At 35.7% G+C, this 16,257-nt stretch overlaps 1 protein-coding gene across 1 annotated transcript in view; it reads right to left on the reverse strand.

The window, feature by feature from the left end:
- The window catches only part of ARHGAP15 (Rho GTPase activating protein 15), a 611,884-nt gene that overhangs the window by 246,446 nt on the left and 349,181 nt on the right, over nt 1–16,257 (reverse strand). Inside the window, exon 9 of the mRNA XM_059394353.1 lies at nt 5,323–5,445. Coding sequence (XP_059250336.1) covers nt 5,323–5,445 — 123 coding nt within the window. The remainder of the gene's footprint in view (nt 1–5,322; nt 5,446–16,257) is intronic.

The following is a 16,257-nucleotide window of genomic DNA, read 5'->3' on the forward strand; positions in this document are numbered from 1 at the left end:
GGGTTGGAGGGATGGGTGAAATAGGCAATGGAGATTAAGGAGGGCACTTGTGAAGAGGACCAGGTGACGTATGGAGAGGCTGAATTTCTATATTGTACACCTGAAACTAATATAACACTGCATGTCAACTAATTGGAATTAAAATAAAAACTTAAAAAATAAGAACATTATAATTTGCGTAGCCCATTAAGTCATAACATTGAACCCATGGATATGTCAGTCCAAATCTAGCACATGACTTGGTTAGCAATTCCATAATATTTACATGATCAATATAAAGTAAATTCGGTGCCTATTTTTCTTCACGTTTAGATCCAGAATGTGGGGGGCAAATGGAGGGCATGATTGTGAGGGTGAAGCAGCATAAATATCCAATGCAACTTTCAAATGTAAAAGAAAAGAGAGTCTTTTTCATCACGATCAAGGGGGATTTCTCTTTATAGATCACAGAGGTCATGATATTATAAGAAGAGAGAATGAAGTCTGGTACTTGGAGCTGCAGTAAGCAACCTTATATAACTGTAATTGCACGAATACCGGTTTTTGGTTTTTAACTTTTAGGATCAATCTATAAATTAATCATAATTATAGAAATCTGTAAAATAATGAGTTTTTATAATGGCTGTGATCACCAAGACAGCATGGTACTGGCATAAAAACAGACACATAGAGCAGTGGAACAGAGTAGAGAGCCCAGATATGGACCCTCAACTCATGGTCGATTAATCTTTGACAAAACAGGAAAAAATATACAGTGGAAAAAAGACAGTCTTTTCAATAAATGGTGCTGGGAAAACTGGACAGCTATATGTAGAAGAATGAAACTCGACCATTCTCTTACACCGTACACAAAGATAAACTCAAAATGGATAAAAGACCTCAACGTGAGACAGGAATCCATCAGAATCCTAGAGGAAAACATAGGCAGTGATCTCTTCGATATCAGCCACAGCAACTTCTTTTAAGATATGTCTCCAAAGGCAAAGGAAACAAAAGCGAAAATAAACTTTTGGGACTTCATCAAAATCAAAAGCTTCTGCACAGCAAAGGAAACAGTCAAAAAAACAGAGGCAACCCACGGAATGGGAGAAGATATTGGCAAATGACAGTACAGACAAAAGGTTGATATCCAGGATCTATAATGAACTCCTCAAACTCAACACACATGAAACAGGAAATCATATCAAAAAATGGGCAGAAGATATGAACAGACACTTCTCCAATCAAGACATACAAATAGCTATCAGACACATGAAAAAATGTTCATCATCACTAGCCCTCAGGGAGATTCAAATTAACACATTGAGAAGTAAGAATTACAATAGCAAAGAGAGGAGATGAGAGGGGAAAAGACACTAAACATCCTGTCTTTCTTGTCTCGTCAATGGAGACCCTAAGTTTTAGCTTTCCATGGTTAACAGAAAAATAAGTACAGATTTAAGTATATTGGATGTTCCAGAAAAAGCCACTGAAAAGATCAAGATCTGGTCTACTTGATTGTGAGTATTTGGGGAGGAACAGTGCCAGGTAGATGAGGTCTGCTTTAACCGAGTCAAATTCATGTCTATTGTAAAAGAAATCTGAGATAACATCTAAGCTTGATAAGTCAAGACATTATGATTTTAAAGATAAGGTATATATTGACAAAAACCAACTGACCTCTACTCCAAATAACAGTAACAGAAGTTATGGAGTCAACGACCAGAACTACAAATAGCAATAGTGCCAAGTGGTGCCCCAGAAGGAGCACCAACTGGGATGAGGCAGGAAAGCCCGCTTTTCATCATACAACTTGCAGCCATACTATTGAATCTTTAAAGAGGTTGTTTGCTTCATAATATCGATTGCAAAATAAAGCAATAAAGCATTACTTTCATTTTCTACTAATAACACCATTATGGTTTTATCCACATAAAGGAAGATGAAAGAAACTACCATCTAAACACAGTCCTCTCTAATTCTATCATTTTGACATAATGAAATACTAGTTGCTCCAAAAACAAACAAACAAACAAACAATTATTATCCTTTTTAGAAATTGCATTGCCAAGTGTTTTCTATTCTTGGATGTCAATGATGCTATTCGAAAGATTATATAAGGTAGTTTGGCTGACACTTTATAGAGAGCTATTACTTCATGTCCAAAACCAAGCAGAAAATATACTCAAACACACTTACCACCCTAAAATGTACCTTCTTGCCTACCATTTACATATTCAACTGATTTGAGTTTTATTTCTGATGAGATGCTCAATGCAAAAACTCACATTTAAAAGGTACTTGCCACTCCCTTGGCAAATGTGAAATTTCTCCATTGGAGAAATGGAAGGCTTTTCAGAAGCCACCCCTGCCATGGTGCAATGAAGGCTACACTCACCCGAGCTAATAAGATTTCTTTCCATTGGGGATCATCCATAATTATTGGCTTGCCCTTTTTTGACATTATAATGTACCCTTCTCATTAGTCGTATTAAAGAAAGCAGAAAATGCAGCCCCATCAAGGGACTGTTTCCAGATCTAGATCCCACCCAATGAAATCACATATTGGCCAGGTCTCCATGAATGCGAAACATAGATAATAAAGAGTTTGTGTCTGAGTTCAGACTGTGTGATATCGGGACAATTCTCTTTTCACATAAAGTGCTTTGTGGATATTGTTCTGCTGGCATTATGAAGTCAAGAAGGCACAACCCTTCCTGCTCCTTTGCTGCTGCTCGATACAGGTTGGCTGAATTCAAAGTTCAGGCCTCTCAACCTGTTGTTAACATTACATCAAGAAGTAAGAAACCCTTTCAAAGCGGGGGACAGCCCTGCAGAGTCCTCCCAGGTGTCAGGAAGCACACTTTTAAGACCCAAACTGTCACTAGCTTTCTGAAACCTTGTTGTGAAGGACTTCATTCTAGATCTAACAGATAAGAGAGCTGAAAGAATTTGATATGTATTCTCATGAGCAGGTACACTGAGGACAATTTTAAAGGCCGTTACCTCTCTTTCTGAGTAAGTCTTCTCCTTGAAAGAATGAAGGCATTTTACTTGGAGAGACCATTTAACCATTAAACATTCATTGACTTTTTATAATTTTTTATAACTGATCAAAAACACCGATTTCATTGCTTTTTCTAAGTGTTTGTGTTAAATACACTATGACAAAAAGACTTAAAGTACTAAATTTGACTGGGCCTGTATTTTTAAAAATCGGTTTAATGCTTTTTACTCAGTCTAGAGAAAAAAATGTCAGTAAACGCTTTTAAAAAATTCGCAGTTAAAACTGAAACAAGCTCAAGAAGTGATTATATTTGCATAACTTGATCTGTATTTGGAAGAAAATTCCACTGAAGACAACAATGGAAGCTTATCAAATCAGAATTTCACATAGATTTTCCATAACCCTCCTAATGAACACTGACTCATTGGTCAGCTATGGTGGAAATTTAATGGAGCTCTAAGATAGGAAATGTACACATCAGAGTGTGTTCAGTGGTTCCATGACGTCAGTATGAAAACTCCATGTGGCCTCCAGTCCCTCTCAGACCAGTGCTTTAGCACTGCTGTGGTGAATTCTTCTGCATTTTGACTGGGCCCAGACCCTGCTACTGAATTCAAAACCTTTTCATTTTGCTACATTCATGAAAAAGGTGGACTTTATGTCAACTTGCAATTGTTTGGGCTACTAAGTTGGTTTTCTGTTTTTGTTTTTTTTTTCTGAAGTGGAAGATAACTTGCAACAGAATCCTCTCAAAGGAAATGATAACCAATGGGGTGTGTTCTCAGACAGAACTGAATATACTGGTATCTTCCTATATGAAGTTGGATCTCTAGAGATCCAAGTGACTCTGAAAAGGACATCTTTGGAGTAAAAGTCTGATTCAAAGCTGGTTGCTTGTTTTACCCCCAAATACTTCCATTCTAAGAATTTTCCACCCTATTAGTGATATGTATGTTCATGCTTCATAAAATTTCTTCTTCCACAATTGGTTCAAAATGCCAGATGATTCTTGTGATAAATTCCCCTGTTTAAAAATTGACTGAAATGGATAGGAGAGACAGTTATTGTAACCTAGCTAAATAATTCTCATGCTACGTATTGCTGAAAATATTAAGATCTGTTCTGCCCTGTTCCTGAGACATGATCGGGTATTGAATCACCTTTTGACTCCCATAAGGATCAATCTTTCAATTTTGTTCTCAGAATTTATTTTAGAAGGGTATTTTAGCCCATTTTCAAATTTCTTTTTGTATTCAATTTTCAAATTTCTTCTTGTATTCAATCTTCAAAATATACCCATCAGTTAGAAAATTTAAAAAACGGGAAATAATGGACTCGATGCATATGGTTTCTTGTTAGGAAAATAATACATTTTACCTTTATAATTTTTAAGTGATTTCCAGTTATAGAAATCTACTTTACCACTGGTTCTATGTATTCATTCATTCTTTCTCATCTCCTTGGCACCACAAGAGTAACAATAGTAGCTAATAATAATAGCATTAAGAGCAGAGAACATTTATTGAATACTTATGTTCCAGAAACTCTATTAAATGCTTTACATGGATTAACTCGTGTATTTCTCTCAATGGCCCTCTCAGTGGTGGGTATAAGTATCCCCATTTAGCAGATGAGATATCTGATCTTCAGAGAGATCACGGCTTGTTCAATGTCAATGTGAGTGATTGGTAGCACCAAGGTCTGAGTTCTGATTAGGTTAGTGTCAGAGTCTATGTTTTTCTATTGTGGCGGCTAGGGTAGTCTAGAATATTTTGTTCTTTATAACAGATACATTTGCAAAATACCTACTTATTTCCATTTAGATTGAGCTTTTAGTTCCCCAGCTCCCAAATCCATACATTTTCATGACTCAAGGTTGTCTTAGACCTTCTTAGCACTCACTTCAGACTGTGAGTAGGGTGATCAGGTAACTTTTAATCCAAATCAGGACACATCTGAGAGTGAAAAGGCCTGTTGTCATTAAGCATGCTGGAACAATAGATTTGCACCTGGATTGTCCAGGCACATGGTAACATGCGCTCATTCTAATGGGCCACCAGGATACCTTCCTCTGCCTCTTGGTGCGGAGCCCAGCTCCACTGAGAGCAAAACTGAGGTATTGTTTTCAATGACACTGTGCAGCAACCTTTACTTTCTCAGGATTAGTTTTCCAGACAACAGTTTTGTTTTGTTTTTCCTTTGCTGTGGAGCAGAACATTCAATAAACAACCTAAAAAGAATAAAATATCCTAATATTTCTTTAGAGCTGAATAGCTATGGACACAGAGGCATATTCATTTATCACTGTTACAGTAAAAGTATAAAATGTCCTATACCTTTAATAAGTCCCTTTTCTTGCAGCGTTTTCAGCGAAGGTCTTCGGGTGATAAACTTCTTTAATCTGCTTTTAACTCGGTTTTTGTCGCTTGTATCGGAAGCACTATGATGCAGTCTGAACACTGGAGATAAAAAAAAAAAAAGCTTTTGGTGAATTTCTCCTTTATTATTATTACTTTATTCAAATATGAATAGAAAGCAGTAGTTATGGAACTGCTGGAATTAACAACTCAAGCTCTTCTGTTTAGACACAGCTCATGAGTAAAAATTTGCCTGTATGAAGTTATTAGCTCTATTGCCACATGAATGTGCAATGAGAATGTGGTTAGTTCCATCCATTCACAATTTATTTTCACTTTCATTTGCTCACATTTAACATGCTAACCTTTATCTGCGTAATTCCACTTATCTGTGTCTACATACAGAATAAGGGCCAAAGAAAATTCATCAAAATAAAGGAAAAAACTCATTTCAGTTAATCATGATTCTATACAGCCTGTGGGTAATTCAGGCATTTTCAAACATCGTACAAGTCCAAATAATTTTGTCAATCTTCTTTTTTATGTTAACTCAAGGTGATTTCTTTTTCTGAAGTGGATATATTTTTTTTTTTTGCATTTTAAAGATTTTATTTATTTATTTGACAGAGAGAAATCACAAGTAGATGGAGAGGCAAGCAGAGAGAGAGAGAGAGGGAAGCAGGCTCCCCGCTGAGCAGAGAGACCGATGTGGGGCTCGATCCCAGGACCCCGAGATCATGACCTGAGCCGAAGGCAGTGGCTTAACCCACTGAGCCACCCAGGCACCCCTGAAGTGGATATTTTTAAATTTTTTTTTAACTGATGTGAAATCACCACCAGTTCTAGGTAAAATTCTGAAACAAATTTGCGTCAGACTTTTTCCACGTCTTCTTTGGTCCCCCACTCTCAGCTTTCTATCCTAAGCTCTATCTTCAAAGATAGGTGTATGTCAAATTTCTATATTAGCTGAATGTTTACTGATCATCAGGCGCCACGCTAAAGACTGTGAATTTCAGGATGAACATAACACTTAAGGTCTGGACCTTCATAAGTACAAAGTCTAAATACATTCAAAGTATCTTATTATTCATAATTGATAAGAATTCATTGTCTCCGTAAGAGAATAGATCTTGACTGGGCCCTTCCCTGTCTTAACCCAATTGCTGACATACTGGGAGGATTGGGGGCACTTTCTTAGGTTCTTAGAGGCCCTTTTCCTCTCAAATCATATTTTAGAATAAATCAATCATTCAATTAGGTTAATAATAGTGCCTGTAAATTTTATTAAGACCCTACTACATGCTTGATACTTTCCTAAGCATTTAACATGATTTAACTTAATTCTACTGCAGTGTAAGGTCCATGTGGGCAGGGATTTTTGTAAGCTTTTGAGAGTACCAAGCGCTAACCACTAGACCACCAGGGATTTATAAACTTTTGTAAATGTTCACTAATGTGTCTCCAATACCTCAAACATTGTTTAGCATGCAAATGTAAATGTTCACTCAATATTTGTTGAATCAATTCTCACAATGATATTTCTAAGTATGTAAGAAATTCTAGAGATGAAGAAGCTGAGACAAAGAGTTTAAGTAACTTGTCCATGGTCAAGTTTGAATATGGGAACAGTCTAATGAGATTTTTATCTGGTATTGTAATTTATTGGAGTATAGGTGAAAGAATGAAAAGCGAAAAAAAATATCAGAAGTTCAGTTACTCATTGAAAGTAGAATGGCTTTAATCAACTGTTTTTTAAAAATAGCTATTGGGTAGGAAACATTTGCTAGGTTATCATTGTATGATAGCTGGACATGAGCCATCCTAACTGCTCCTGAGGATCTCAGAAGAAAAAAAAAGAGAAAGACAGGAGAGAGGTGCAACTGGAAAAAAATAAATTGCCTGAATTAGAGGACTTGAACTCAAATGTTCCTTGTGGGGTCTCCAAGGAACCCACAGAAATGCTTATAGGAGAGCGTTTGCTATAAAAGTCTACCTGGCCCAGATCGTGAGAAACCTTCTTCTGTCCCTAGCTTTGACCACAAAGTAAGTGCAAACATGTTAGCAAGATGGGGATTTGGAGTAAAGTGAGAAGTGAAGGACAGAAGAGGAAAATATCTTGCCTTCCTCCCAGCTAGGTGAAGAGTAGAGCTTTAATTAATTAATTTATTTATTTGAGAGAGAGAGAGAGAGAGACAGTGAGAGAGAGAGCATGAGTGGAGAGGAGGGGATGAAGCAGGCTCCCTGCAGAGCAGGAGCACAATGTTGGGCTCTAAACCACGATGCTGGGATCATGACCTGAGCTGAAGGCAGACACTTAACAGACTGAGCCACATAGGCACCTTGGAGTTAGTTTTAAATTAAGTTCAGAGTTTTGTTTATCATAAGGGATTAGACACTATTAAATACTGAATCGAGATAATACTCGCCAGTTAACTGGACCATAATATTTTCTATTACCTTAAAGTGGGGTTCTAAATCCTGGTACTATTGACATTTTAAGCCAGGCAATTCTTGTACAGGACAAGTAAGATGTTGAGACGCCTTTCAGGCTTGTGCTCGCAATAGGCCAGTAGGACCCCCTCCTCATTGTGACAATCAAAAATGTCTCTAGACATTGCCAAATGTCTTCTTGGGGGGGGGGGGAAGAGCTCCCTGTTGAAAATCACTGCCTTAAACTGAAGGGAAAAGTTACAGGATCTGTTTAAGTTCTCATTTACTGGTTGTGGAAGGTCTACTCATACACTGAGAAAATGTGAAGAAACTGTGAAAAGAATAAAAAAAGGAAAGAAAAGTATTATTTTAATAATATATCTCTTTACAAACAGTGTATGTATATGTATATATATAGTGGCTATATAGAGTAAATAGTATATATATTTATATTGCATTTATATATAAAACATACATATCTGATTGATGATCTATCTGATATTTATCTGCTATAATATATATAGTATAAACAGTATAGTATATATAGTATGTGAGTATATATAGTATATAGTAAATAACAGACAGTATATATATTTACACGTTATATTTATATATTATATATAACATATATATCTGACCTATCATCTACCTCTATATCTAACTGCTATCTATTTGTTAAAGGAATTGGTTGTAAAAGTACAACCACTATCATGGGAGGAGGGTCAATGGGTCTGTCACTTGAAGAGGCTGGGAGCCACTGCTGTAGACCAGAGATTGCCAGCTGTTGTTCCTGGCATACCAGTTCCATAGGATTAGTTACCGATATCCTTCCATACTCAGGGTAATTGAGTAGAAACAACGCAGCCTGAGCCCCAGGAGCAGCTCTGGTTGGCTATGAGCAGTCCTGCTCATTCACTCTGGGGGGCTGTACAAATATTTTCCATGTGTATCTGAAGTCAAAATCAAGCAGCTCTGGGGGCGCCTAGGTGGCTCAGTGGGTAAAAGCCTCTGCCTTAGGCTCAGGTCATGATCTCAGGGTCCTGGGATTGAGCCCTGCATTGGGCTCTCTGCTCTGCAGGGAGCCTGCTTCCCTCTCTCTCTCTGCCTGCCTCTCTGCCTACTTGCGATCTCTCTCTCTGTCAAATAAATAAATAAAATCTTAAAAAAAAAAAATGAAGCAACACTGTTTTAGACCTGTGCTGTCCAACATGGTAGCCACCAGTCAGTTACCTGCAACCCTTGGGTAGTTGAAATGCAAGCTGTGCTATAGATTGAAATAATAATGTTTTGGGTATTGTTGGTAAATGAATATATTATTAAAATTAATATATTATTAGAGCATATTTCTTTTTGCTTTTTAAAATGTGGCTGCCAGAAGATTTTAAATGACACATGTGTCTCACATTATATTTCTGGACAGTGATATTAGATGATGAAAAAATAAACACAAATTGACTACCTAGTATATACATTGCAGTGCTGGATTCAATTGTTGTGGATAAAAATGCATATGGTTTATGTAATTATAATACAGCATGGTGTGAAGTACAAGACTTAGGAATCTTAGAAAAGGAACTGACTTCAGGTCATTTTGGGAAAACAGCAAGTGCCATTAGAACCCATGCAAGCAACAAACGCTTTTATAGGACCTTGAATATCAGGCATTAACTGATTCAAAATTGTATGATTGAAAGAGTCATTCTAAGAATCTTAATATACTGCACATATACTATGAATATGCTATCATATCCTATCAATTTTTATCGAGTCTAGTCACTACAGTGACCACTAGTCGTATATCATCTGTTTCAAACGATAGCTCTATCAAAGCCCCACCCACGGTCTGGGTTCTAGAATTGGAGACTGAAGAAACAAACACTTAACATCCTTCAGAGAAAAAAAAATCTTTCTCAGGGTAATTTTGGCCTTAAGTCTCCTTTTGAAATAATATGGCCCAATCAATCTAAATTTTCACAGATTACCAATAGTAATATTTTCTATTTCTAGTCTCACCTCAAAATCTTGTCACTTTCCATGACAGAATGCCAAGAAATACAGAATCAAAGGAGGCATTTTTTACTGCCTTTTTAGAACTAGTTAAAATGATGTGATTAGAAAGTACATAGAGTATAAATGCAAGATTATGAAAATAATTATATAGTGAGTTATATCTTTCAGAATCCCTTAGGTACTCTGGTGATAGTATTAATTTTATATATATATACATATATATATACACACACACATATATATGTATATATATGTACAAATATATAATATTTTTATATAATGTATAATTTAAAATATATAAAAGTATTTAAAATATAAAAATATATTATATATAAACATAAAATATATTTTTATATTTTGTATATTATTATATATTTATATAATTTACATCTATAAAATATATATTCAAACATATGAATAAATGTATATTAAATATACAGAAACATATTTAATGGACATATTTACATAATTGTATAAATATTTATATTATATGTTTATATATTTTATATATTTACCTTTATAATGTTCTATATAAAATATCTATAAAACACTTACAATATAGATACAAAATATTTTATATATAAAATATAAAACATATACTGTTTTCAATACCACCCTCTAGCTCTACATGTGAGACATATGTAAGGTACATTGCTTTTTCAAAGAACATGAATATTTTTAAATGCTTTGTCTTATTTCCTTCTCACAAACACTGAGAAAGTAGCAGGGTCTTGGGTGTGATCACGTTGTTTTTAACACGGTCCAACTCTCCAAAGTTGCCTGTACTGATGACTTTCCTGGAGACAGACTAGAGTGTCCACTTCTATTTCCTGATGCTATAAATAATCATCCTCAGATGACAAGTCAAATTACAAGCCCTTTACCATCATTCATTCCACTCATTTTGTTCTGAGAAGAGTAACGCAGAAAAAGTTCAAGGCAATAGATGACTACAATATACAGCATACTTTTTATTAAGCAAGTAACTTGAAAGCGCTATAAATACGAACTAAAAATGTAAAAAGCACATGTTTATAAAGTAAAGTCCATCATGGGGTCCCTGTAAACAGCAGTAAAAGTCTTTGAATATTGTGGTTTACAAATCTGATTTTAACAGCCAAACTTATAAAACAGTTTACGCTTTTCTGTTGTCAAGGGAGAAAAACTTGCCAAATTGTTCATTTTAAGTAAATACAACATCACCAATTAAGGAAGGCAAAATTTAAACACATGCCTATGATAATCAGGACATAGTTTGCTTCTGATTTCACTACTGATTTTAACAGAACAGTGTTCCTTCCATTTTCCCACAGCACCCAAGTGACCCCACACATACTTTTAGAAACTTGTAATCACACAGTGCAAATAAAAGGACACTTTACTGGAAAATACACAGTGTGGTACAATAATCCATCATTTATGAAAAATAGAATTCAGCCTTTTCTATTTCCTCAGAGATTCAACTACTTTTTGAGGGTGAAGTTTACTGTAATTTAAAGATTTATGTTAAGTCAATGAGCAGTTTTTTCCCATTCCCATTTAAACTTTTTATTCAAAAATGAAAAGAGACTAAAGCAATCCAGGTTTAAATGCTAAAGCATTTAATCTGATTTACAGAGGAATCACTCTTAATTCTACATATTTTTATCTGCACAAAACGTTAACCTGAATTGGATTAGCTTTCCGGGTATTCTAGAATTTGCTTTTATTTCCTTTATGCTTTCCTCTCTTTTTCCCATTGATGGGTGATCTTTTCTTTCAAGCCCAAACAGAATATTTTTGAAAGCCTAAGAATTTTCAATAAAAATATACAATTTAAGTCTCAACATGCAGGCCAAAGGCATTAGCTTTGAGTACCATTCTTAACCCATTGAGAGATTTAATTGCTTTCCTTAAAGTTGCTCACACCAAAGAATAGTTAGAATTGAGGGCTTTTTGGGGTTTGTTTTGTTTTGTTTTGTTTTGAGTGCAGTAGACACACAATTTTACATTCGGTTCAGGCGTGTAACATAGTGATTCAACTTCTCTATATGTTATGCTATGCTCACCCCAAGGATTGAGGACTTTTAAAGATGATCTTCAATAAATAATGCGTATGAGAATAGGCATTAGCATAACACAAGTTTTACACTCCACACAGCCATTGTGGCATTAAAACCGGCTCTAGGATGGGAAAACTTATCGTAATGAGTGTCCTTTGTATATTTATTTTTCAACTTTAGTAATGGGAGGGGGAATGAACACACTTTGGATGATGAACATTCACTACCATCCTATTAAGGGATGAGAACCACAAAAGAAAACCCTCAAATTTTTCCAGAATCCAACAGTTTGGATAATATGATCCAGAATTGTGCATCTGCCAGAATTTTTCTTGCTGGGGACCTTGTTTTGAAATAGCCCACTTTCCTGCCAAACTGCTGTTTTCGCGGTATTCCCATGTTACACTTACATGCTGTTACTATTATTATTATTATTATTTTTTTTTTAATTTGGAAATACTGGAGAGCTAACGTTTCAGAAATGTTGCTAAAGGAAATGCTATTACAAACAACTTTCGAAGCTACTTGTCACGTTTTGGGTAAGGTTTTACGTAGGGATCGACCTTGGGTGTAGATAGAGAGTTGTGTTAGGTGCAGAGAGCTCCAGATACTGCGAGTCTAGGAGGAGGTTCAGGGCAAAGCTGGCAGCAGTTATAATCATCTTACCACACCGAAGTATCCAGGGAGGGAGATCAAGAAAGAAATGACAAAATAAGGTTATATCAGGCTCTTAATCCCAACAGATTCCAAAACACTTCTCAAACCATCACATGGATTACATAACAAAGTTCTGAATTGTCTCCACTCGTATTTTCCAATTATGACCTTTTTGTACCAGAAATTGCCCTTGTTGTACCACTTTCTAAATTATAGAAACAAGAAATCTTTGCCCAAAATTGATTGAAAAGAGAAATCAAGTTTTTAAAACCTCTTTTCAGCCTCCCTTCTGATTCCTTTACAGGACATACAGGCTTGTGCTAATCCAGAAGGCTGTAATATACACTGCTTTGCCCTCTCCAGCATGCGGTTGGGAGCTTGCAAAACTTTGCACGTACCTCCCTGTGCCAGAGTGGGCAGAGAGGGTGAGTTTGGGCTTAATATACTGTTGGTCATTTAATACCTCTTTCACATGCTCGATGTAAACAGAAGTCATAATTTCAACCCCCAACTTGTAGCCTGAGAAACTAAATTATTGAAACTTTAAGTGACTTACTTGAAACACAAATCACGATTAAATCTGGAAATAATTGGAAGAGGGAATGCAGAGCGTTTTAACAGCAGTGCTTTGTTTTAACCACTTAATTCCCACGTAGATATTGTAGGAATACAAAATAAATGATCAGTTCGAAACAGAAGGGTATGTGGATGCTATCTAACCAAAGATTTTTATTTATGTCATCTACCCATTTAAAGATAAGTGAGAATTTATACAGTGAAAAACATTGACTTTTAGACTAAATGATCTAGTTGAAGTGGTCAAATATAACTCTATTTTTCCATTTTCAGTGTCGATAAAGAGCTGACAGTTTATTGTCATGTCCCTGTCATTCAGCCATATGGAAATTCCATGACTGTTTTTCTCAGAAATAAATGTATCCGTGTGTTCTGCTTTTAAGGCATTCATCTAACTATGATATAAATCTTTGTTGTCTTTCATGTATAGGCCTAATACTTTTATTTTGCTGATAACACGCCTGCAGTGTGTCTAGGTTGATTTTGTATTCCTATAGTGTGAGTCAGGGCATTTTGTTTAAACTCTTGATAGCATTTAGTATAGCTTTGAATTATATAACTTTCTTGATGATGACGATGATGCTAACTTCAATTCTGTAGTGCAAATATTGAGTAATATTACCACAGATGCAATTTGCCTTCAATTTTAAGTCTATTTTTTTTTTTTATGAACAAGAGTTGAAAAAGATATTTGCTTTAATAGTTATGAAAATACTACATAGTCCGGGAAAAAAAAGAATGAAGAAAGAGAAAATAGACCTAAATAGCAAAAACCTATAGTGTATATAAAGACAAATGATGATAATTTTTTTCCTGAAATGGAATCAGATGCAGTGTAAGATGTAGAGATTAAGATCATCAAGATATCTTCTATTGACTAGAGATTTTTCTTGTTTTCTTATGAGTCAATACAGTGTCAGTAAAACTTTCTCACTTGTTCAAAACTTTGATAAATTTGTAAAGTAAGTGGGTACTGAGCTCAGGCAGTAGCTTCTTTTGAAAGTGAAATGACTAGAAAAAGAAAAAAACAATGACATAGGGCATTAAACCAGACCAAGGGCACCATGTAGTAGAAATATGTTTTCCATGAGAAAAGATCGTGTATTAAATACAGGAATGGGTTCTTTCCTGGGGACAGAAAACAGGTCACAGCCAAATCAAATGAGAAGAGCCCTACAGATGAATGCAAATATCAGAGACAAAAATACAAAACAAAACAAAAACAAAAACAATAGAGTCTCTAGGCATGACAATTCCATCCTAGAGGTAACAGCATGGCAAGATTCTAGGAAATTAACACTTAGAATTCTGTGGGGAAAAAAGCCAAGTTGGAGAGCGAAATGATATTCATATTTAAGAGTATTGGGCAATTTCAATGCTGATTTTACATACTGACTCAGATACTAGACCATGCTTAGCAGTATTTGAATTGGGTGGGTGGTATTTAAATCTTCTTTCCAGATAGACAGAAATAGAGAGAGCTACCACTACATATTGTGCGTGTGTATTTGTTTGTACCTTTGTGAAAATGTATTCTTAGAGGGTATAGAGGAGAGTAACATATGACAACTTTGAAGCTTTCTTTCTAATCTCTAAACTCCTGGCCCTATGTGTGATCAAGAATATGCAACAATCTATCCTGAATTTTTCAAAACATAAACATTTGAACTAGGACATAAAAATATATATTTCAGGCATAGGTAGTTGGAGAAAAATCTTAAAATAAATCATCAGTATTTGAGAGGAAGTGGTGATATTTATAGATTGTAGGAAAAGTTAAATTTGTATATATATAAGATATATATAATTTATAACTTTTATATATGACATATAAATAAATATATATTTACATTTTCTTAAATCTAAATGTTGTAATATGGATAGTATTATTCCTTTCAAAGCAGACTTAATTTCCAATTTAAATAGCCAATCTGATCATCCTAATACCACATGTGTTATTAATAATGACTGATGTTCTTAGACTACTGGCAACGTGCCCAACAAAAACGGTACCAAGTATGTTACAACTTTTTAAATCCTCATAACCATTCAGCATCATGGGTTCTCTTATTGTTGTCCATTCTAGAGATGAGGCATCTGAGGTTCAGAGAGGTAGAGTTACGTAGCAACTAAGTGGCAGAGTCAAAATCAAATGCAGGACTGCCTGAGTTCGAGCCCATGGGAACTCCTAACCTGCCCCACTGGCTGCCTCTCCATCTATTTGGCAATGCTCTCAAAGTCCTAAGGACATAAAAAGATGGCAATAGCCTCCCACTATAGTCAAGTACTTTCAATACTTCCAGCCGAAGGTCTTAAATTATCTGCTGTACTTAAACTGCTGGCTAAAATGATTCTAGGTGGTGTGCTTCACTATGGACCTAAAAGAGAAAATGAATTGCCTTTGGTGAGAATAGTGAATCACAGGACAGCAACAGAGTTGATGGCTGGATACTCTGTGGATTGCCAGTCAGAGCAGCTGAAGATGGCATCTGGGTTGTGCAGAGCCGTAACCACCATGAACACAAATTGAGCTCTTCTGCTATTGGGCTGTAGGAAAATATGAGAATCACTTTCCATGCTCCAGGTGGCTGTGTGTAGCAAGACAAGAATAAATAGAGAAGTAGAGATGCAGGGTGGGGATTGGGACTCCCTCTAAAGCAAATAGGCTAGGGACCTAGCCAGATCTCTTAATTTTCCAGTTCTTGACTCCTGTCATCACATAATTGTTTTCAAAGACAGACAGACTTATACCTAGCCCACATTAGTATGAGCACATGCATTCTCATCTATAAACTCTGTAGCATGTCTCTCAGCCAAGTCAGGAAATTTCATTCTTCTCTCTGCACAACCACAGAGTACGCTAGTTTTATTCCTGGTAGCTTCATAGGGGTAAAGCTTCAGGATCAGTATTTAGCATATATGAGCCACTAATCTATGACCTCCTTCCAACAGCTAATGTTGCTTCTTCCAAAAACAAACAGTAACAAAAAAAAAATATATTCCTTTCTCTCTCCTTTATTTCTTCTCTCTCTCTTTTGAATACTATAGTTTTTAGATTTTCAATCTGAATCTCAACTCTGTCTCTTAACAGAGGTCAGATCTTATTTAAGCAATGTAAGTTCTTTGTGTCTCGATTTTCTCATCTGGTAAATGGGGCTGATAATACCTACACCGTGTGCAAATTAAATGCCCCCATTCT

Source organism: Mustela nigripes, chromosome 3 (assembly GCF_022355385.1).
Source record: "Mustela nigripes isolate SB6536 chromosome 3, MUSNIG.SB6536, whole genome shotgun sequence".
Lineage (NCBI taxonomy): Eukaryota > Metazoa > Chordata > Mammalia > Carnivora > Mustelidae > Mustela > Mustela nigripes.